Source organism: Parasteatoda tepidariorum, chromosome 2 (assembly GCF_982258835.1).
Source record: "Parasteatoda tepidariorum strain Cologne lab strain chromosome 2, Ptep-v5.0, whole genome shotgun sequence".
NCBI lineage: Eukaryota > Metazoa > Arthropoda > Arachnida > Araneae > Theridiidae > Parasteatoda > Parasteatoda tepidariorum.
This window is the reverse complement of record NC_141756.1, coordinates 48,396,025-48,421,022: the sequence shown is the minus strand read 5'-3', so window position 1 is coordinate 48,421,022 and position 24,998 is coordinate 48,396,025. Positions and strand designations below refer to the sequence as shown.

Here is a 24,998-nt window from a genome sequence, read left to right as displayed (position 1 = left end):
CAATAGTTCAAAAAATTTCCTTTATGAAAAGAGTTTTCTGATAAATTTTATATCATTAATAATTTTTAATTGTTTATTTTTAATTTAAAATTTATTCTTAATTTTTTTCATTTTTCTTTTTTTAGAAATGAGCCAACTTTATCCATTTCTCTATTGACCTTGTTTATAAAACATATTTCATATAATTCCTTACTCTAGTCATCTCTTACTCTAGTCATCTCTAGTCATTTATTATTTTACCCTAGTCATTTCACAATTATCATACATTTTTCACATTATCAAATTATATTCTGAAAATCTCACTATATAGTATAAGAGTTATATTTAAATTTAAATTGAATGGAAATTTCAATTATAAAAAAATTTTTTTTTTGTTCTTACCAGCTTAAAATATAACTATATGTCATTATTTATTTCCATAAAATAAAACTGTAGCTTGTAGTACATGCAGTGAAATTTTAGAAAAATTTATTAAAAAAGAATTGTCCAATTTGTTTCCTAATGCATGGTGAATTTTTACACCGAAACACCTCAAAACTTAGACAATATTTTTTTCGATTAATTGTTACATTTTAACTACCCGATTTACACGAAATATCTTTGTTAAAGTGTTTGTCAGTTTCTAATTGATACTTTAAATCTTTTGATCTATTAACTGTAAAAATCAAAATCAAAATTTAAGAAAAACTAACAAAAATAAAACGATTAATCATATTAATTTAATAAAAAATCTAAAAAAATGTTGTAAAATATCAAATAAATAATTAACAATTGAATTATAATGTATAATAACAGTATATATTATTAAAAAAATTCATAAATACTAAATTCAGTAGTGCTGCCATCTAAGTGGGGAAATATGAACAAAACTATTACACCTATTTTTCTCCTCTGTTGAAAATGGCTAATCTTTACTTAGTAATATTTTCTTTAGGTATGCCGGTTATTCATTTAATTATTATAAAAAAAATTTGCTAAATAAGTGTAAATGAAATAAATTCTACAACTAATTAGTATCTACAACAAGTTTGAATAGAAATGTTAAATGAAGTTCCTGCCTTCATAATTCTCATCAATATTCTTGTTTCTTCTTCTTTTTTTTAATACTGAAAACCGTAAATTTTAGAATACTGAAAACCGTAATACATTGACTCTAAAAGAAAGTTGGCATCCTCTAATGTTTACTAATGACTCATTCTATAGATTCATTTTTTATTTAAGTGTAAATGGCTTGTTTCTGTCAGATAAATACTATTATTCTAAGAATTTGTGTTAAGGAAAGTTTAACGATTAAATTAATAATTTTTAAAAAGGTTTTAATTCATAAAACCAGCTAATGAGAAAAAAATCATGCAACTTTGCGCAGTTATGAATACTTTTCTATTTATTATTCTGGCAAAATGTTAAGCTTTATTTTGCAAACTTAACATTTTGTTAGGCATTTTACAATTTTACTAATATTGTAACTTTTAACATTGTAAAGCAATGTTGAAAGTTACAATAACTTGCGATACAGTAAATGCTCGATAAAGCGAGTCGATCATTTTACGTGAATACTTCGGCAAAATGCTAATATTAAAAATTCAAAAGCTTGTATAGTTTATAAGGATTTAAAAACGTTTGGAATGTTTCTTGTTCATTAATTTTGAAACGACAGTGCACTTTTTTGATATCGAGCATATAATAATAATAATAATAATAATAATAATAATAATAATAATAATAATAATAATAATAATAATAATAATAATAATAATAATAATAATAATAATAATAATAAAAGCATTAATCTGAATTTGCATCACGTTACCCTCTGTTACCAACGTTCCTAAGTGCTTAAATAAATAAATTAAAAAAGAGCTAACAGTAAAACAGTGAACAATTTACACTCAAGTCAAATTTACTGTAAACAACTAAAATTGCCTTGCTTTTTGTTAAATTATATGGGAAAATAACGAAAAAAAAATGAAAGCATGAGAAGGTGAAGTTGCCACTACAATTTAATTTTAAATTTTCTTGCATTGCATATTACAGTATTTTACTCAAACAAGCATTGTTACCTGTCTAGTACTTAATGAACTTAATTTTTTAATGTAACATGGTAGCAAAATGGACTGAGTAACAGAGTGGAAAAAGAAATTGCGAATCAATTGACTAAGACAGGCTCAATTGAAAGGAAGAAATGTTTATAAAGAACGAAGAAACATGATTTGATCTCACCATAAAAATTCAAATGAAAATTAAAACAACAAATTCGAAACAATTATGCTGTATAGTAACAGAGGGGAAAGTGAATGAAACATCTCTGCCTTGTCAAATTTTGTTAGAGTACAACGAATATAACGATTATTTTTAAAAAGTATAAATTACCTAAAAATAGACCACTCTGTGAGTCAAGGAACCCATTTTTGCCAACTCAACAGAAGTAATTTTAAAACTATACATAACATAAGCTGAGCTGTACATTATATGTAGCCCAATTTTCACAACACGATAAATTAAAATTATTTTTAATTGACAATTGTTCTAATTGCAGTAATATGAGCGGTAAAGAAGAGTAAACGTAACAATTTATCTTTATATATGGTATTAAAAAGGTATTTCACGGACATTATTTTTAAAACCCTAATTTCTATATATCTGCATTTTCTAAAAACAAATAATAAATTAATTTGAATGCTTAAAAATGTTATTTGGAATTTTATTTGAGTAATTTAAATTACTTGAAATCATTCGGCATCAAAAGTATAAGTCACTTGAAAATGACCCAAGGAATTGCTATAGATTCAGTAAGTATAGAAAGTACGCAACATCTCTAATTTTGGTAGCTTTTCTGACCAAATTATTGGTACCAGATTTTTCAGAAGGTGGCTCTTCTCGACTTTTTGGGACACAAAAAAGTGTGTTTATACACAATGAAGAACTTTTTAAATTAAAGTTATAAGCTTAAAAATATCTTTAATGTTATCTTTAAAGTATTTAACAAAACCGAGTCGTCTATAATTTATTTTGTAGCAATTGCTTCCGTTAATTCAATGAAAAAAAGAGTGATAGGGGATAGAGCATTCGCCTTCCAATGAGGTGAACCGGGTTCGAATCCCAGCGAAAGCTGGTCGATACGAATCCCGCATCCGGTTTCCAACGACCACAGTGTTGACGTAAAATATCCTCAGTAGTAGATGGATCATGGATTTGAGTCCCCTTGCCGTCAAGCTAACCGTGAGAGGTTTTCATGGATTGCCTCTCCTTGTAACCCAAAAGTGGGTGAGTTCCATCAAAAAGTCCTCCACGAAGGCAAAATTTCTCTCAATGTAAGAGTTCCCTTGTCTTCTGGATTGTGTTCAAAATTACAAGGCTACGGAGTTGAACATTAGCAATCATAAACCCAAAAAATTGGATCGGCTGCTTAATGATGGTTATAAAATAAACTATACAGACGCACACAAATTTATTTTATTGTATACGTAGATATAGATTGTTTGAACTGATTAGTTAGCCTATTTAAGGTCTTTTGTTCCTTTCCTTTTAAATAATAACAATAATAATAATTAAATTCTTTGAAGCAAACCAATAAGATTAATAAAGCAATCGATGTTTTGGTGAAAAATTTCTTAGGAAGCGCAAAAAAAAAAAAAAAAAAAAAAAAAAATTGCGCTCTCAATCTTATTGAATTTTAAAATTACAACTTAGACACTAATGAGTTTTTATAAACACTTTAGTCCGTAAAACCTTTTAAACGAAAAGGAAATATATTATTGCCTTTTTTTCTTTTGAAAAAATAGTTTCCAGGATTAAATATTACCTTGTTTAAAATCAACGGTCTAAAAATATCTTTAAAAAAAGTATCCAAAAATTTTTTTTTAAAGAGGAAAGTTTTTATCAATTTTGAAACTTTATTCTTTTAGCTTCATTTTAGAATGGGCGTTTTCCTGTACATAACTGCAAAGTAAAATCAAGTTAATGGTTAGTTGTCACAAAATGTGACACTCAAAATACTTCTTTTTTCTAAGAAGCAATTTTGGCATAAGGAAAATTTTCCAGTTATTTTTTTTTTAGGTTTTTATGTTATCATGCTTCAAAAAGGCATAACTAGTAAATCTCGTCAAAACAAATTATAGTTAAAAAAAAAGATAAGTCTTAATATTTTATATTTACAAACATATTTTTACCCTGATTTTCTTTTGGTGACTCTTTAACTTGTTGAAATGGGCAGTTAAATGTGCGCTAATAACTTCCAATATTTATTTTAAAACTTATATGTTGGATATTTGAGTTCGAAAAAAATTTGCAGATACGTAACAGATGTACATGTCAATTATTGTCCTTACATATTCGAAATACGATCTACAAATAGATCACGTGTTGTTTGTGAGAAAATTGTCAGACCGTTCTAATGATTAGCGTAAAATTATTAATTTTATTTATACATAGATTAGCAAATATAAAAGTAAATGTAACATAGTATGCAAAATTTTGCAGATTGATACTTGCCATGTTCAACATCTAAAAGGGAGACGATTGTGACTCTAGTACTGATGTTATTTCAGTTTTGGATTATGAACGACATTAGTATATTTAAACAAATATATTATGCTACTGCTTTCAGTTACTGTTTAGCGAGCACTAGTAGTGAACAAAACAACTGGCTAAAGCTGTTCTGGAAGTTGGTGAGAGATAGCGAGCAGGGGCGTTCAATCCTTAGATGTAGGAGGTTAAATCCACGTCCATTATTCTTAAAATGGAATGAGGGGTTGAACATTGGTAGTCGCAAACTCAAAATTGGGTAGTCTGTTCAACGACAGTTATAATGTGCACTTTTATCAAATTTCTTGTAAGAAAGAATCTTGTAAGCCGTGTATATCCAACGCAAGGCACATTGTTGGAATTTTTATTCTTCAACTGTGGTAAATCAAACAGTATATCCATTCAATTAACTGTAAAGTTCACGGTTAGGAGCATTTTTCTACAGTTGCTGGTTTGAAACCGTTTACAATGGGTATGGTAGAAAGTAGAAACCGTGAATACAATGATTTTGAAATCAAAAGGTTTCAAAACCATAAAAATGAAATTTAACTAAACGTTAGAGTTAGATTATGCTCGGCTTTCCGTTAGGAAATGAACTTTGTAATTACGTTGTTGACGAGTTGTGTTTTGTCTAATGAACCGTGGAATATGGCTTAATTGGTCTAACTAGTGGCATCTTATATTACGAAAGAGGGAAAATATTAGACTTATTTTAAGTTAAGTAGCTCTGAGGGGCTGCCATCTTTGAGTGAATGAGAGTTTCATGTTCAAATAGTCCAGAGTCTCCAATTGAGCACTGAAACGTCTGGTCTCGAATTGAGCGCAGAGCACAGGAAACTTTACTGGTAATGAAGGAATGGAGGAAATATTATGGTATTAACGCTGGTATTCGAACAACAGTTCATGAGATTGACAGGTTAGCTCTTTCGGCTAAGATGCGTACATAGCTTCGAGTACTAAGTGATTTCTAAAGCTCATCACACACTTATTACTATAAGATAATAAGTTATCCACATTTGTGTTAGACATCCGATGATGGAAAATAAGAAAAAATGAATTAGTAATTCTTATCACAAGACTTAGCTCTCATATTTTGAAGAACATGCGCTCGATTCCCATTGGCTATGGGTTTAGTTCCGAACTAAAATTCTGGTTGTTTAACTTCATTAAGTAAAAACAGTCAGTGAACTATTTTTCTCACATTAAATGGTTTGAATACCATCTTCTTTTGGTTATTTTACTGATTCTGTTAAATATGTTAAAATAACAATTAAGTAAATTGTTATTTAATCGTTTTTTCCAAGAAATGTCTAACAATGTATTAGAGCACAAAACGCAACATACGCATCTTATAACAATAATTTCTATGATAATTTGATATTTTTAGTCCGGAAGTACATCAAAATGTACTTTTAGGGATTGTAAAGTTTTTTAAAGGAGATTGCAGAAGCTTGTAAAATACTTTTCCTGAAACAATAACAAGAAACAGTTTGATGTAAATATCACCTCAACTCCGATCTGTCAGTGTACAATTTACTATTGTCTTTCGTCGTTAAAATACAACATGGATTTAAACCTTTCTTCCTTTTATATATATATATATATATATATATATATATATATATATATACTCTCCTGTAAAAGTACTAATGAAAATTATCAATGCTACATTCTACAATCTGTAAATAATATCAAATATTTAGGACTACATATTGATTCTAATTTGAAATGGAAAACACATATTAACAATTTAGTTAAAAAATTGCGTTTTGTTTCAGTTAAATTTTATCACTTTAAGAATAAAATTCATTTTAATTTTGTGAAAGCACTCTAATACTCCTGGTCTTATTCTTTAATTAATTATGGTGTAATAATATATGGCGGTGAATATAAATTTTATTTATTTCCCTTAATCTCAGTTCAGAATAAATGCTTCAAGATTACTAATTCTCCAAATATAAATAATTCATGTACAACTACTACCAATATATATACAAGAATGAACCTATTACCATTTCACCATAATGTATTTTTTCGTATTTTACTTTATTTACACAACAATAAATTAATATGCAAATTAAAAACTAATGTGTCTGAAAGGAGACCAACTGAAATATATGAGATTCCCCACTTCACAAAAGAAATTTCCCGAAAACAGTTTTTTTACTTAGCACCTAAATTATATAATAAATTACCATTTCAGTTGCAAAACATCGAAATATATTCTTCTTTTAAGCGTGCTTTATTTCAATTTGTGATAAACATTGACGATTTGGATCACTATTTTTTCACTTTAAAGGAAGCATTGATTTTTCATACGAGTCTTGTGCCAATCCAAATGAATTTCTTATGTTACCATGTTACTTTTGCTATTTTTTTTAATAGTTTCATATATTTCCCCCCCTATTATTACAGTGTTCAGCAATATATGATGTCTTATGATGAGCAAAATAACTTATGATTGTAATATCCCCTCTTTTTTTAAAAAAAATTTTCTATTTTAAATTTATTGCATTACCTTTCTTTGTCGCCTGGACAGGGTTTTCCTGTTGGTGACGAATATATATTCTTTGTATTTATGTGTTTGTTTTTGTTCCCAATAAAGTTATATTTGTTTGTTTGTTTGTTTAAACTACTAAAATAATTTTTTTTAAAAATTTAATAAATAGCATTGCTGTTAGCATCTTAGAATAACTTAGTACTAGCATCGACTATTTTGTATATTTAAAAAATTAAATTGAACTTCAAAATTTAATGTTTCTGGCATACACAAACAATGTTTCCAATAATAACTAGCTTCAAAACTTACCATAAATTTTTCAATACCTAATTTTTTTTATCTCAACCGGTGTAAGCATTTCTAGAATATATGCAGAGGGTATTATTTACAAAAACTTCGTTTAAAGTAATTTTTTCTGTCAATAATTTGCTTGTCACAAGAAAATCTGCCATTTTCCTGGCTACTTTTATTTAGTGATTTATAACCACAATAGATAGAGCCAGCAATCAATATCTTATGTTAATAGATTGATTAGATACCCTCCTATCTAAACATGTCTTGTTGCATCAAGGTCTGTTGCTTGTTGCAAGAACCAACTTTCTTGTTCAAAATCTATTTCAAAATTTTTTTTTAGGTGAGTAGATTTTGTGTTGTCATTTTCCTGGCTTCTTAAAATCATTACTAACTTAAACTACATAGATTTATCTGAGTTATTTTAGAAATACTGTTGTTTTCTGCTGAATATAAACGTCTTAGGCCAAAATATTAAATTAAAGTAAAGTTATATGCTATAAAATGGCGAATTTTTCATTTTCCTGGCTTATGAATGCCAGGACATTGAGGTGTTACTAGAAATGTTTTTAAACTGCTAATACTGCAAAGAGGAAAAGCAAATATTAACCTAATATCACGTTTATGTATGATTGTAATAAGATTGAATGTAATCAAAGTTATTTATTTATTTAATGATTGATTATTTTACACAATTTTATTCTGTACATATCAGCACCAAATTTTTTTTTATTCTTTCTGCAGTAGATAAAAGAATTAATTTAAGTAATTCATGGTCCATCTAACATAAAGGCTTAGGTTTTGTTACTTACTAATAGCTTAAAATGACTGTTTCTTCAAACTTCTCAGCTAATATGTCACTTTCCTGGCATTCAAAATGCGGTGAATTTCCATTTTACTTTTTTCTTGAGCAAATGTCAATAAACTACACTGCTGTCTGTAAAATATTAATAAATGTAACTAAATAAATATGCAAAAAAAATTTAGATTGCTTTGAAGACTTTAAATTTGAAGAAGTTCCTTGGTCCGAATTGTCATGTTTCCTAATAATCACCCATATGAGTGAAAATAAAATAATATTTAAACACCAAATTATGACGAAGTTTTCATCGTAGAAAATAAATATGACACGTAAAATTAGTAAAAATTTGTCTAAAAAATTAAAGTAGTTAAGACGATTTTGTAACATTTTAGTTCCTTAGTTATGGAATTTTATTACATTAGAACGCAAGAAAATCAAAAATGTAGTGGTCAAAAAAAATTAATAAACACTATAGACATAATTAAGCAAAAAAAAATGAAAACTTTTTTTCCTTATATATTTTCTTGTTTAGATAGTTTTAGACATTTGTATAATAAAGTAGAATATTTAGGAAGATTTTGTATCATTTTAGTTGTCTAGTTGTAAGATTTTGTTTTATATTGGAACACACGTAAACCAAAACTGTAGTGGTCAAAAAACACTACAATAAACATAATCGTTCAAAAAAATATATACTGCTAAAAAGATTTAATATTTTTCATAAATATCTTCTTGTTTAGATACTTTTACTTGAGTTTTTAAATTTCCTGTACACATTTTTTTAAATTCGAGATACTAGGGTTGTAATTCTTATTATAATTCTTACTATCCTAAACAGCTAACTTCAGTATTTCCTTATTTAAATTTTTTTATTGCCTCTAATTTAATTTCTTAACTGAAATCTTTATCCTAAAAATGCGTCATATCGTAGAAATAAAAACAGGAAATACCTCATTAGGTAACAAACTTTTCATTTGAAGGAATGAAGATATTAACATCAAGATCTAGACATTGTTTAAACAGAAATAAGTGTTTTTAAATGTTTTTTTAAATAAAATTTCCTCATACGTTAAATTTTTTTGGTTGTTTTATTAGAACTAATTTTGTACTTGAAAAAGAAGTTTAAAAAAAAAGCATTTTCTAAGAGAAGTATTTTAAAGTTTCCTTTTAATTTAAATAACAATTTTGTGAATTGGACGGAATGTTTGTAGGGTAGAGATATTTTAATCTAATTTTAGCTGATTGTTTTTCACAAAGAATAACTGAAGCATTTAATGATTGATGTCATAATAAAAGCAATCTCTCTAAAAAAAGCTCTTTTCTCATCAATTACGAAACAATCCCAACTATAATGACATAAAAAGCTAATAATTAAGTACCACGCTGTACGCATGTACTTTATGAAGAAGAAAAATATTACTTGAAACATTAACTATACCATCTATGTATAATATGTAAAAATAATAAAAAAAACCAATTCAAGAAAAAATAGGAAAAAAGAGAAGAAGAAGTAATATCCTAATGCTGTATATTTGGATGATACTTTTTTCTTTTTTTTTCTAATATTATTTTTAAGAAATTTTGTTTATCACAAGACGTGAGAAAAATTGTGTTTTGTAATAAATAACTACACATTTTTTCAGTTTTATTAAAAATAATGTCTGAATGCTTTATTTTGAGCTTTAGCAAAAGCTTTAGTTAAAAAATTGCAAATGTTTGGTAGCAGGCGTAATTTTCAGTAAACACTATTTTCAGCTTAATGTAAAAATATATACCTATATATTTTTCACAAAAAAAGTAAGTACTTTACTTCAATGCAACAATTTTTCCAAAATATCGATAAACAAGTCTGTTAAGGAAAATAAAAAGATATAATGTTATGAGATTCGCCATTTTTTAAAAGGAAAAGAAATTTTTCAGACATTAAAACCAATTTTTGAAAAGAATTTGATCTTCTTTTTTTCGTACTTTAATTCTCAATTTTTAATGGTTATTTCATTCAAATGCATACCTCTTTTGTTAAACCTAAAAAAACTTTAATTTATTCTTTTTTTCCAAACTTCTTTTTAAGTATTGTAAGTAAAAATTTTCCAGAGATTGAAAATAATTCTATAAGTTCTTATCAGCTTTTCATATGTCATCGCGCAATTGTCAGATTGTGTAGAAAAAATGTATTAATTCCAAATATAGACGATAAATAACAAAATTTAATGCTCGATTGATTTCTTATATTAGAAATAAATTAAAATTTTAATTAAATTTGGTTGCTCAATGAAAGCTATTGTTTAAGAGAAATCCGCAAACAATTTTTTTTATGCCTAAACCTCACATCCACGTAAATAGCAAACGATTTTTTTTTCGTTATAAAATCAACCTTGTTTATTCTTTCCTAGTCAATACAATTTCTTTAACTTCTCTGTATAAATAGTCAGAAAAGCAAACGATTGTTTTCCGCAAGTGATAACGGATCATTGACCATAACTTTTTTTTGTGTTTAATGTGTGAAAACGAAAGTTCAGCTTTTAGCTTGTTTTGCTTTCCGTGTTAACATATAGGGAGTGTAAGGAGGAGCAAAAGATGAGAAGGAAAGATCTACTTCCTGTTGCCACCCTCGTATTCTTTCGGATATTAAACTGCAGTATATAAAGCTTTTTATTTCCAAAGTGGTAAGCATTTATATCACAATTAATGACGTTGTAGGTAAGTGGAATTATTTCAACTTAAGATTAATCATTAATGATACGAGCTTACTTAAATTTATTGATGATGCGTGAATAATATATTAGATATTTCTCTAGCTCTAATTAATCATGAACTCTAGCATTTCTCTGTCTATTGGCAACACTATAGTTATTATTCGTTTTGTTAGGTTGTCTTAAGTAATAATTTAAGTAGTGTTAAATAGTTTATACGTTTATTTAGAATGATTTCATATTTTTATCAATATAATAGGGGGCAAAGCCTCCTGTTCGCTACCGCTCACCAACCCCAATGATTGCTTCGCAATATTTGTTTTTTGTTATTGCTTCGCAATATTCACTTAACATCTATGTACTGAAAGGAATTCTGTTTACTTACGCTCTTGCGGATCTACTTCCCACGTCCAAATATTACTATCTATTATTATTATAAACATTTAGATCTCTTGGTGAACAGAAGTGATTTTTTAATTATAATTTTTTTAAGTGACATTTATATTCTTAATACATTATATTGTTCAAACAAATTTGATGAGTTCTCAACCATAATTTAAAATTTTCGCTTATAATAGCAGTACTGAAAAATAACTTTAAAGGAAAACAATACCTTTACGACTTTTATTAATTTTATGCTGATGACAACCTAAACAATATGGAAATGAATGGCGGAAAACTGGATCCTACCACGTGATTTTCCGGCCAATAAAAATGAGCCGACAACAATGGAAAACGGTATCAGACCATTATGATTTTATGCTATATAGAGAAATAATAGTTTCGAAATAATTACTTAGATTTATTTTTGATCCTAACTAAAATAGCTGTAGAAATTTTAAAAATAAACGGTGCATTATCATATATATATATATATATATATATATATATATATATATATATATATATATATATATATATATATATATATATATATATATATATATATATATATATATATATATATATATATATATATATATATATGTCCGCGTGGATCATGTCGAGAGCCACAACTAGATAGTGAAAAAATTTGGTTAATATAATTGTTTAAAACTAACTAAGGTGTTAGGATTGGAGGAGGGGTTGAATAATTAGATTGTTTACAGACAATTGTGCTGTGCATTCAGCATGGTTACTATCAAAATTTGTGTATAAGATAATTTTGAAAGCTAAACAAGCTGGTCGTCAATGACTGCTGGTATGGTACGAGTTATGTCTTTCTCTGGAAACTATTTTAATTTGATTTGATTTTTTTTTTGTTTAACAGCATAAATATAAACTTTACTCGAAATGCTTATTATATTTAGTCAGGGCTGAGTTATTTAATCATTACAGAATTGCAAATATTTTAAGAGATAATTGATTGTTGAAATGTTAGTTGAATAGTTCCAAAGAAATCACCAAATATTTAGTTAATATATTTACCACTCTTCAAATATACCGCAATTTTATGATTGTTTGGTATTTTAAAATGATATTTTGATAAACTGTTTTAAAAATCACGTTTGTAATTGATTTAAATTTGTAGCTGTTAGAACAAAACTCGTTTTTGCCTTATCGGTTTCTTACTGTTATTCGCGTCTTTTTATTTTGCATTTTTATTTGTAATGTTATAGAATATTAACGATAAACCTTAATTGCTAAGAGTTATTGCACAATTTTTATATAGGACAAGTTAACACAGACATTTCTATGCGAACTTTCTGTAAACAATCTTTAATTTAGCTGCAAATAATTTGGAAAATTTTGAATGGTATTTAAAAAGGCAGAAGCTTTAAACTTCCTAGGCATGGAAAAAAAGAACACCTTTTTTAAAACCTTCAAACATGATCTTTCAAATTGCACCTACATTTTTGTAGGTAAAATCTTCAAAAAATTTTTGCTTTTAAAAGAAGTAATATTTTCAGCATAGAGCTAGTACAGAAGTTTTCACATTATTTTGTCCTGTACATGTACTACTTCATACAAATATACTTTGTTTGCCGAAATATTGATTTATTGACGCATTTAATAGCAAAAATAATTTAATTATGTTCCGTACAGACAACCCTGAAAATAAAACAAGGCTGAAGATAGTAAAGCAAGTTGCAAGAAAGTTTTAAGGAAAATTTTGGAACGAAAGAAAAAACACACATTTAGTTATTAAAGATTCCACACTTAAAAAAAAAACTAAAAAAAAAAAAAAGAAAAAAAAAACATATTACTTTAGGATATGATATTTTGTGAAATCCTATTAAACTTGTTTTTTGCTAGTTTCCAATTCATTTTTCATAGATTTAAACTCATTTTTGACTTGCCCTTTTTTCATTGTTTTCTAAGCCGTTTTTTTTCTTCAAATTAATTGGAATATTAACAAAAAAAAATTAGTAAAAGAGTCAAAGCCCTAGAATTTATTTTCAATTAATTAATATGATTTTTTTAAAATTTATAAATCTACAAAACTTTTAAAGAAAGTTTAAAAAAAAACATATTTTATTTGAATTTTGGTTAAATTTTAATTTTTTTTTGTAATTAATTTTTGAAGAAACCAAAATAAAAGCTTTAAGGTTGATTAAGTTTAGAATAATTTAGGAATTTTTTCCTTAAAATCGGTAAAACAAGTAAATGAACTCAAAGGGTATCAAAGCAAATGTTTTCGCAAATCGATTAGTAATATTTTAATCGAATAAAAGTAATAACACAATAAATAACAAGGTTAATTCAATACTTCTTAGATACGTGAATAATTTTAAAACAAAATAAAACAATTCCTTTTTCTCCGAAAATAGAGTACTCTACAATTAATCAATGACATTGTGGAATCTATTTAAGGTAAATAAAAGGAAGAAGAGTAAATAATGATTTTTATAGAATTATCAGCTAAGTCCGCTAATAATTTCAAATATAGATTTTTTTTTTATTCAAGAAACAGCGAGAACAAAATAAAAATATGGTACAGCAATGGACATACTATAGTTTCGGTTCTCTAAGCAAGAATTTTCCTAGCTGACTAATCACCAAATAACCAATTTAATGCTGCGTTATTACTAACTAAAACAGTCAGAAAAACTGCATTTCTTTGTAGTTAACTACAACTAGAATTAGTTTAATACAAGAGTAGCTAATTAAAACAACAACTAATTTAATACAAATGTAGCTAATAATTACACTATTCGTAATTCAAATGACAAGTATCGGCTCTCTAAACAAGAACCTCCTTTGTCTAAATACCAAAAAACCAATTTAATACTATGTTATTTCGTGTTTAGACACAAAGGAAAGTTCTTATTTAGAGAACCGAAACTATAGTATGTCCATTCCTGGACCTTTTTTATACTTTCATTCACATCGTTTCTAACTTTATTCTACGTAGTTCAAAGAATATCCTATCCTTCTTTTATTTAATTTTTTTTTATTAATAAGTATTTCATTTTTCTTTAAATTTAGGGCAAAAAAATAAGATGTTATGGAAGATTATATTTTATGTATTTCAATGTTGGTTGAATAATCAAAACAATATACATTTCATTTAGTTGTATTTCATCCACGACGAATGGATATCTAAAATAATTATCTTTGCTGTGTCGCGTTAACTTTGCAATCAGTTTTCCTTTAAAATTATCAGTTTTATGCTTCCTGAAAATTTTCCCCTTTATGGTATTCTTATCTTTTATCCGTATTTCATGGAAGATTGAAACCCAAATTGCTGTTTTAGTTAGCCATTTATGCAAAATTGACCATTCTTTGACTGTACCACTGATAGTTAAGTCATCCATCTCTATCACGAGATTCGTGCTCATTCGTTTATTTATTTATTTTTCTTCTTGAAAAAAATAAATACAAAAATGTAATCACTTAGTTTTCCTTATCATTGCCTCAAAACAAAATTAGTTATAAGAAAAAAAAAGGAATCAAATGAATAAAAGATATTTAAGATTTATTGATTATTTTTAATTTCGGTCTCGCATTCGGTGATACAAATTACTTTTAGAATATATTCTATTAAAATCAATGAATGAATTTTAAATCTTATAATCTTGATGAATGAATAAGCAATGATTATTTGTAAGATAACGATAGTTATGAAAATTATATCACTGTATAAGTTGAATTAACTTCAACAATTTTTTTTAGAAATTCAAACGTTTGAAACTAGTACTGAATATCTATTTGGGTTCTGAGAAAAAAAAAGAGTCATAATTTTAAAAAAAAAATTGAAATTTAGGCGTTTCATATTTAGAAAATTATGTATTGTCATTCAAAATCAATTTGAACTCTGTCATTCGAAAAAATTGTGACATGGTGACATATTAATTGATTCAATCATATTTTTTTCTAATTTATGAATATTGTTTATATTTTCAGTATAAAAGATAAACGACATAATTATCGAAACCGATAAGCACGCTTTTTTTTCTTTTTTTCTTTTTCTTTTACTTCAATGAAAGTCACGAATAGTTCTTACAATTAAAACTATATTCTAATGTAAAAAAGAACTTTTAATATTAATGTTTAATTTAGGAAAAAAAAGAAGAGAAATGAAATTTTTTTGGAGGGATTTTTTTCGTTTTCCGACATTTTATAAAATGAATTGAAAAACTATGATAGTTTGTTTAAATAAAATATTGCTTTGAACATTGTAGAGTAACTAACTCTTAATAAGTAAATTAAGAATACGTTACAGAAAGTAGAAAATAATAAACAGTTGCTGATTAGCATTGTTAAAATATTATTAAGCATGATTGTTAAATTGCATAAGTTGAAATTTTGGTAAATATTTTTTTTCGAATTTCCACGACTTACTTATATTTTACTTAAAACACACATTTTTTTGAGAACTTGTTTAATTAGAATATAAATATTGTTTAACTCTTTGAATAAACTGAAGAAATTTTGACTTTTGCTTACAATGAGCTTTTGAATATAAATACGTGGGACTACAATGTTATACAACTGAAAAAAATGAGCCGTAATTTTTAAACTTTCAAAGCATGTTAGTAGAAAAAAAATTTAGAAATACAAATGTTTTTTTTTTTTTTTTTTTTTTTTTTTTTTTAATGATTACAAGAAAAAATGTTCCCTTACGACTCATTGTGCGCCAGTGTTGGGTCTTACAGTTGCGCATCGTTCGCTTTTCACTTCCGATCTGAAATTGAGCTGAAGTCTTGCCACCGTCGAGACCGAACCTCAGATCCTTCTCGCGTCTCGTAAAGTTCTTATACCCCTTTAGTTTATATGAGATTTCTTTTAGAATAATAATTTTTCTGACAAAGAGATTATCCTAAATACCATTTTTCAGTGATTATAATTTTTTTTGACTATAAAAATTGTCTGTTAAAAAATATTTCCATGCTAAGATTTATCTTGAATAAGAAGGGACATAAAGGATAGCTTTGTTCTTTGATTTTAGTTAAAAAATTTTTCTTCGAAATTGATTTTTTTATTATAGCAGAGTAGATTTTAATCTTGAAAAAAATTTGGCTTTTACTATCTTACTACAATTATTTTAACTGACATTGTAAAAAGAATAGTGTAATAATTTCTATGAAATATAGTTTTCTGCGTTTAAATATTTGTGTAAAGCATTAATCAAAAATAAATAATAGAATTACGTATCTAGCTACAACGGAATAAAAAAGATTGTTTTAATTTTATTTTGATTCGCAGTAATTGAAAAAGAAATACTTATTTTTTAAAAAAAACTTAAATTTTAAAGCTATGGTGCTGCCATCTATTAACGTATAATTTAAACTATTTTGTCTCATGTTATCACCATCTGATGAATATTAATGGTGGTTAACTCTACACTAAACTTAAACTTTCAATAAAAAAAGGATTTAAAAATTAGAATATTTAAATAAAAAGAAAAATTTGCCTAATTTTAGATACTGGTAGTTTTGGAGTTTACTTATTTTAATAATTTATTCGAAATGATTTTAATGCAAAAATTGTAATTGATAAAAATAATATAATTTCTTGAACAGTATCACTCATGTATTATTACTTTATTTTCATGTAAAATATAAATAAATTGATACAATTTTGCTTTAATAATTATTTAGGAAAAAAATTAAAAGTAAATAGTTTGAAAGTGTTTAATTTAATCGTAGTTAGTGTTTGAATATGACAGAGCAGCTGCTAATAAATCAATCATATTTGACAAAAATTCCTAATTTACTTCTGTGAGTTTAATTCTTTTGATATTCATTACATCAATCATATAATGAAAATTATATTCTCGATGTATTGAGTGTTGCTAGTAAATGTACATGAAAAATACCAGTGCTATTTTTGTAAAACTATATGATTTTACCAGCATAAAACTTGTGCTAATATTGTTCAGTCTTTTGTTGTTTGCGTGGGAATTCTTCCTTAATAAACAGCATAAGATCACCAAACAAAAAAAAAAAAAAAAAAAAAAAAAAAAAAAAAAAAGAAAATAGTCAACTCTAAAGACGTCATAAATAATATCATGTAATAGAAGTCGGGTGTGATTATAGAGGGGAGGAATTTTTATTTTATTTTATTTTCGATAGAGTCTGCTAAAGAATAGTAAACAAATATTTAAACCAGTTTTAACCAATATTTAATCAGGTATTATATTGAAAAAATTTATAACGATATATTTAACTGCAATGGGATAAAAAAGTATAGTTTCATTTCTTTTTGCTTCTTTGATTTTAATTAACTGTAATTGAAAAATATATGCTTATTTTATTTAAAGAATTTTTGTTTTGTCGTGAAGTTTCAACGCTGCCACCCTTAGCAAAGCATTTAAATTAATTTAGTTACCCTGGTGTCGCCATCTATTGCACATTTAAGCTAACTCTACAATAAATTTTATTTTGTTCTCCTCAATAAACAAATGTACTAAAAATGGAAATATTTAATTTAAAAAAAAAAATATATATATATATATGTTTATTACAAGTTACTGCTAGTTTTAATAAGGACCTCTAACAGTGTGATGATTTCAAAAATTTGGATGATTCAATGAATCTGCAGCACTAATTTCATAAATCCAAAATTGTCACTGACCTCAACTCAGTCAGACAGAAATTATTATTGTAAGAAATCATCCGAATCTTACATGCATGTAGCAAAATTTGAAAATATAAAGACTTAAAATTAATAAAAAAAGCTTAAAAGCACTAAAACTTGATGTTTTTTTTTAAATTTAAGTCGAATTTTATGCAATAATACTAAAAAAAAACAGGAATACTCATAAATCATTAATAGGTTAAGCTTGTAATTAAGTAAGAGAAAGAAAATATTCTTTACTTTGTTCCTTGCGGTATTTTCTGAATTCGCATTTTTTTTTAAAAATATTTATTAGAAAAACCATTAAAAATGTTTTTTTTTTTTTTTTTAAAGGAAAAAGAATTTTCAGAAATTTTTTTCTCTCATTTTGTTTGTTTCTTTTTAAAAACAAAAATAAAACTTCGATCAAAAATAATTTCAAGATACTGTAATGATCTCTGCTGAACTTGCTCACTTATTGGTGGGTTTCTGCTACGGGGGTCTGCAATATCTCCCGTCTTGAGCACAACAGAAAATATGTGAGACATTTTCGAACATCGAACAAATTATCAGTGAGTAAATTACTTAGTGGATGCGACAATTTTTTGTCAGGGAAACTTATTTTACGATTCTAAGCTCCCCTAAAGTTTTTTATATCTCAAGACGAACCTTTACCCAGAGCTTCAAAGCAATAAGAGATTTTATATTTATTAAAATGATATTATATTTATTGAAAAGGATATTATAGTTATTAAAGCGTTAAACATACCAATTTTAGAGTAAAGCGTTAAACCAATCAATTTTAGATTAAGTGATTAAACTTTTTAACGTTACATGCTCTTTTCATCTGATACACAGATTGATTAAATTCGCAGGGTCAATATCATGTTGAAAAGGTAAAAGATTTGATCTTCTCTTGCGTTCCTTCTCCTTAAAAATGAATAAATAATTAAACTAAGAAGGAAACTGCCTTATAACAGTGATATCTATTAATTATAATATTATAAAATAAAAGTTTTAAAGCTTTAGTTTTTCAAATAGACTTGAGATAATATTTCGATGGATCTCTTATGAAAGGTGGTGGATTTCTTATAAACGGGGGGGGGGGGATATTCATCGACAATCGGAGTTAATTTTGGATATGATACACCCTAGGTTTTTCGTTCTAAGTGCGGAAAAATCATAATTATTTTCTCCTTCGTCTACTTGAAAAACGTAGTTTTAAAATTTTTATTTTATTTTATAATTTTTCACTGTTTAATTTTAAGTCTATTGATTTGTTTCGGTTGGAAAAAGAGTCCAAATACATTGGCACAAAAAATAGTGATTATATTTACTTGCCTTTTCATGGAAACGGTTGAAACTTCGAGGAAATGAATGAAATTTTAATGTCAGCCAGCACAGTATTCTACCTCAGTTTTAAGCAAGCTGACTATTCGTAAAGTGGGGGAAATTTGTATTGATGTTAAATTTTTAACGGTAAGTATTAGTGATCGAAAATCGTTGGTATTTGCATTGTCATTTGGCACAACCTCTAGTTAAAATTTTGAACACACTATCTAATTCGACAAAGCTTTGATTGACAATAGATTTCTTTTAACACTAATAAAGAGAAAAAAAATTCAATTGTAGCAGTCGGGTAGCGAATGAAACTTATGCTATCACAAGCGCAGAGATTCGGTTGAGTTTCTATAACTCTAGTTAGTCGGAAAATGGTTGGAGTTTTGAGTGCTTACAAACTCTATTTGATTATACAAACGATAATAAATTCTACTTGAAAGGGACAGGAAATTATGTATATTTTCATTTTTAAAAGGTTTGAAACAACTGTAGTGATTTAAGCGCTGTATCTAGTCGGAAAGTGGTTGAAACTTCGAACCTAAGATACCACCCATACATACAAGAAGACAATTTATTAAAAATTATTGAAAATATAAGCCTTCAGTATTAAATGAATAAAAATAAAAAGACTTATTAGACCCGAAAATATAAAGTTCGCTCATATAAGTTCTTTTGTAAATTTAATGACTTATACTAAGAATATCAAATACCAAATTAATTTTTTTATCCTCATCATTTTCGCCCATATATTTCTTTCTAAATTCTTTTCTTATCACCATAAAATAACAATTCCAAATAATTGCATTCTTATAAATAAACAATTCATACAATGCTTTACAATCTACGATAAGATATAAAGATACATTTAAACAAGTATTTCCATTGACATTTTAAAATAATTGCTTACTATATTTACACACGATTTCATTTTTTAATTTTAATAAATAAAGATCCCTTAATAATCCATTCAAAGAATATTTGATATCAAATGTATTTTTTTATCCTCATTATTATTTTCGCCGAGATTGTTTCTTTTTTTTTTTTTTATCAACATCCCTGAGTTACCGCGCAACGCTGCTCAAAATACGACTATTTCTCATAATTTTCTTCCTTAAACTGAGAGGAAACGTTTAAAAAAAATATATTTAAAAGCCAACCGTTTTATTATGCTGGGAGAAATGTTCACAAAAAAGAATTGTACGAATTGTCCCCATCTCCAAAAGGATAAAGAGTCGAGTATTTTGCGTTTGGCATGTTTTACCTTAGCAAGCCTCAAAAATGTCCGATTTGCGACTTGTGTGTCCTTACTTTTCCTTTTACGCTTTGTTTAGAATGAAAGTGAATGGGGTTCAACGCCCACACGAGCTCGAGATTGGCTTCGTTTGTTTGTCTTTTTTTATTTAAAAATATTTGAGTGAATGTCTGGAATTAACTTCTGACTTGTCGCCTAAGGGGGATTGCTCACTTTTTGCTTGTGTTTTCTTTTCTAGATTTGTGATAAATGAGGATAAAAATCAAAAATGATAAATTTTTTGGACAATTTTTTTTAGGTTATCTGTTCTTGGGAGTACCCGGACGTAAAATAAATATTGATGAATGATTTATTTAGAGATTGGGTTGTTGTTGTGAATATTAAAACATTTAAAACACATAATTATTGTTTTTTTGACTTTCATTAAACAGAAAATTAAAATAATGAATATATATATTGAACTATAAATTAATAATGTATTCACAGTTTCTAGTAATGGGTCGAAAATGAAACACTTTTTTTAAGTTGACAAATATTTTTAATTTTTTTGTGAAACTAAAAAAAAGTATATTTTAATTTAAACCTTCAGGAAACATTTGTAAAATTTCAAACGCATTTTGTCAGTTTCCCGAAGTCCTGCTGTAACATTAAAAATTTAACAGCTTCAAAGACATTATCATTTAACAATATTTTTATAAAATTTTGAAAGTATTTCTCGAATTTGTATTATTCTAACGCTAATTTGATTCGAATAAATTAAGGAAATAAAAAGAATGAGCATATTTTAAATTTGTAGTTTATAAATCTAATGTTTCGTTACTGAAAATAACATTGATTTAAATTATCTAAGATTAAAACATAATTATTTTTTTAAACGAATGCTCTTAAAACTTAATTCTTAACTTAATTCTTTTTTATCCGCAGTTTCGAAATTTATGTAAACATTTAACTCGTTTTTGCTGTAAAAACATATTGCCTTTAACATATTATTTAACAAGTAAGTTTAATTTTACTTACATTATGTGTATTCCTTTATAAAACACAAAAATAGATGAAATTTCTGTTTCTTTTTAATACATTTAAGTCATTAGAATCCTTCTAAGTTTTTTTTTGTTAAAATTTCGCCATATCTTTGGATCCAAAAAAAAATTATTTCATTTATAAAACCTAGTAATCCAAAAGATAAATCTTTGTTGAAAGTTATACTTTATTGTCTTATATTATTTAAATTTCATTTTGAATTGGTAAAATTTTATTATTTAAATTTTGTTATTTAATTTTTGAATTTTATCTTAAATTGTTGGATTCTCAAGTTGAAGCTGAGCTTTTCAAACCATATTATTTTGTATGACAAAATTAGAAAAATCGAATAGTTTTTGAGAAATATAGATTTAAAAAATTCATGATTTTCGCTTAACTTTTGCAATTTCTCATTCAAAATTACACAGTGAAAAATAAAATAAAACTTCCTATACAATATTATACAAAATTGTTTTAGATCAAAATTGAGTTAAACAAAAAAATTATAAATTATTATAAAATTCTTTTACGTGAAATTATTTCGAATAAAAAGTTTTCTAACAGTGCACACAAAATTTTTGGATTATTTACATTGTTTCAGATACATGGGAAAATACGCTAAGAATTAGTATTACGGACTTCATAATATAAGAACATTTATAAACTGATAAACATGTACATTTATAAAAATAAAAAATTACAAAAAATTTATTTCATTAAAATTTACTTGCTAAATTTCTCAAGATACTTAACCTACTTAAAGATTGGCATATGACCTCCCTTTTGCAACTTTACCGTCTTTGACTACCTCAGATCGAATTTTTCGTTTTCTAAATAAACTTTATCAGTCTTACTTTAGTCATGATTTTGCTTCATTATGTTTACATTTGGTTGTTTTTTTTTATATTGGTTTAAATAAATCCAGTTTAAGGATTGCGAGTTCGAAAATTTTATGCCAATGTATAACCCTATAGATTTTAATTTACTGAAGATATATCTTTTTCCAGAAAAACCATGAATACTTTCAAATTGTACAGTGCTATGATAAGCATATTTCTGCTTCTATCAAGCGAAATATGGATAAGTGTTAAGGCAAGGCACCATGGTCAAGGAGGTGGCGGCAACTCAGGTATAGAAATGCTTCTAGCTGCTGGAATTCTCGCCAAGTTGTTGAACAGGCATCATGGGCACCATCAGAGTCATCCGATACCTATCCCGATTCCAATTCACCATCACGGTGGACATCATCATGAAATTCACCATGGCCACCATGATCATCATGGTCACCACAGTACTCAATATTATAATTATGCTCCAGCATATGATCCACAATATTATGCAGCTTCATCATATTTACCAGTTTATTATTAACTCATAGTTAATTTTTGTTCTGTTATGTTAACTTGATGTATTATTGTTATGATTTAATTTTAAGAAAACAGCAGATTCATCTGCAAAATCTCTGATAATTATAAATTAATGAGAAGCTGAGATGATAACAGAATTGGGTACTTGCAAGCGGCGTCACGCGTGGATCAGCCATTCAGGTTTGACACGCACGCGTGATGTCTCAGGTATTAAATGAAATATGATTCGAATATTGATTCAGAGGGATAATAAACCCAAATTTTAAAGCTGTAATGTTAAAACATCATGCACAGCCACGTGATTAGATGAGAGTATCCAATTGTTAAGCTAATATGAAAATAATTTTAGTTAACGAATTAATTATAAGGTTATTGTTTGTTCACACATAAATAGCTTCTGTATTAGCTTGAACTTATACACTAAGGAAGCAAAAGTCATTGAATACATTTTAATACCTTGTTGGAACTCCGCTAACTCTACGAAATGAAATAACACGAAATGGTATTGACACAACAAGTAGTTGAAAGCCTCTTGCAGGAATATTCAGTCACGCAACCTCAATAGATGTCCATAATTGCGAAGGTGCTGCTGGTGCAGGATTTTGAGCATGGACTGGTTCTCTGGAATTGTTCAGAATGATCTTCAAATCAATCTCGAACAATTAAGACCCGGTGACATAGCGCATTGTTCTACATAAAAATTCCATCGTTATTTGGGTACATGAAATCTATGAATGGCTGCAAGTGGTCTCAGATTAGCTGAATATAACCATTTCCAGTCAATGATTGGTGCAATTAAACCATAGGACCTAGTCCATGCAATGAGAAAGCAGTCCACCCTCAGATTATGGAGCCACCATCTGATTCCACAGTAAACCGTTGACAACTTAGGTACATTGCTGGGCTCTGTGAACTCTCTCGAATTCTCGAACACTTCTATTACCATTTCCGGCCCCACATAGATGCTTGCGGTTATTTCACGCAATGTCTGTTAACACTGACAAGTTTGTGCACACATTGGTGGCCTGGGTCCTTAATTGGCCGGCTACTATGTTTTTAATAGTTACCATGTGGTTATCTCTGAAATTAGGTATTTTCGGCACATTCTTGACATTGTAGATCTAGGCATGTTGAATTCCCTTACAATTTCCAAAGAGGAATGTTCTATCTATCTAGCTCTTATTACCATTCCTGTTAATTCTCGTCTTGCTCTTATAATTGCATCAGAAACTTTCTCAGATGATTCACTTGACCACAAATTAAAGTTCTCTCAGTGCCCTCCTGCCTATAAAGAGTTTACACGTGATACTGCTGTCAGTTGTATATGTGCACATAGTTATCTCTTGACTTTTGTTACCTCAGTGCATAAAATGATTCAATGTTTTTAGATAAACCTATAAAGTATTATAAGAATTCATATAAATATACATTTCTAACTGAAAAAAAAAGCTGAACTGATAGCTGAGAAAAAAATATTGTTTCGCATTTAAAATTAACTAGTCGTTATTTCCTGAACTTTAAGCTTTATGATGATTTAATTATCAATCGAAACAATATGATATAAAAATTTTAATAAGGTATATTTCAAGATACATATACATGTGTATACATTTATTTTATCATTTTACTTCATTACTAGCATTGAGCAGCCATTACATTATGGCTCTAATGTTCAGTGTGTAGACGTTGTAAAAATTGTACATAATAATGATTAGATTATTTTATCATTTTTGTAATAAAGATTTTAAAAATATCTAAAGCCTCGTAATATTTTTTTTCTTGTTAATTAGGAAAAATGAAATATTCAAAAGAGAAAAATTTTACTAAGTACTTAGAAATAAATTTTTTTTAGTTACATAGAAGTTAAACAAATAAATACGTACAAGAATAAAACATGTTGCTAAATATGTGGGTAATCTGAGCTACAATATTGAAAAGCAGAATTTCTGATTAACTGTAATTCTTTTGGTTTTCCCAAGCAGGTTTGTTGATTCAGCTGGGGAACTATTCACCATTGCAAAAACCTAATTCAACTACACTGAGAAAAAAGTATGGTTAAAACTACCGGAATGTGGTCAAATTTACAATGTTTCGGTACTTTTAACCGAAGTGCTTTAGTAATAATTTTGCTAAATTAACGATAAAATAAGGTTTCATAATATGTGACAAAGTTTGATAAATGCTGTAAAATTGGTTACTTTTATGA

The 24,998-nt window shown here is 27.1% G+C and overlaps 1 protein-coding gene across 1 annotated transcript; it reads left to right on the top strand.

Moving 5' to 3' along the window:
- Positions 1–7,584: 7,584 nt before the first annotated feature.
- On the top strand, positions 7,585–24,545 carry LOC107441223 (uncharacterized). The gene is made up of 2 exons (XM_087157280.1): positions 7,585–7,658; positions 22,433–24,545. Exon 2 carries the CDS (start codon positions 22,440–22,442, stop codon positions 22,794–22,796), a length of 357 nt encoding a protein of 118 aa, XP_087013406.1. The 5' UTR covers positions 7,585–7,658; positions 22,433–22,439; the 3' UTR covers positions 22,797–24,545.
- The last annotated feature ends 453 nt before the right edge of the window (positions 24,546–24,998 follow it).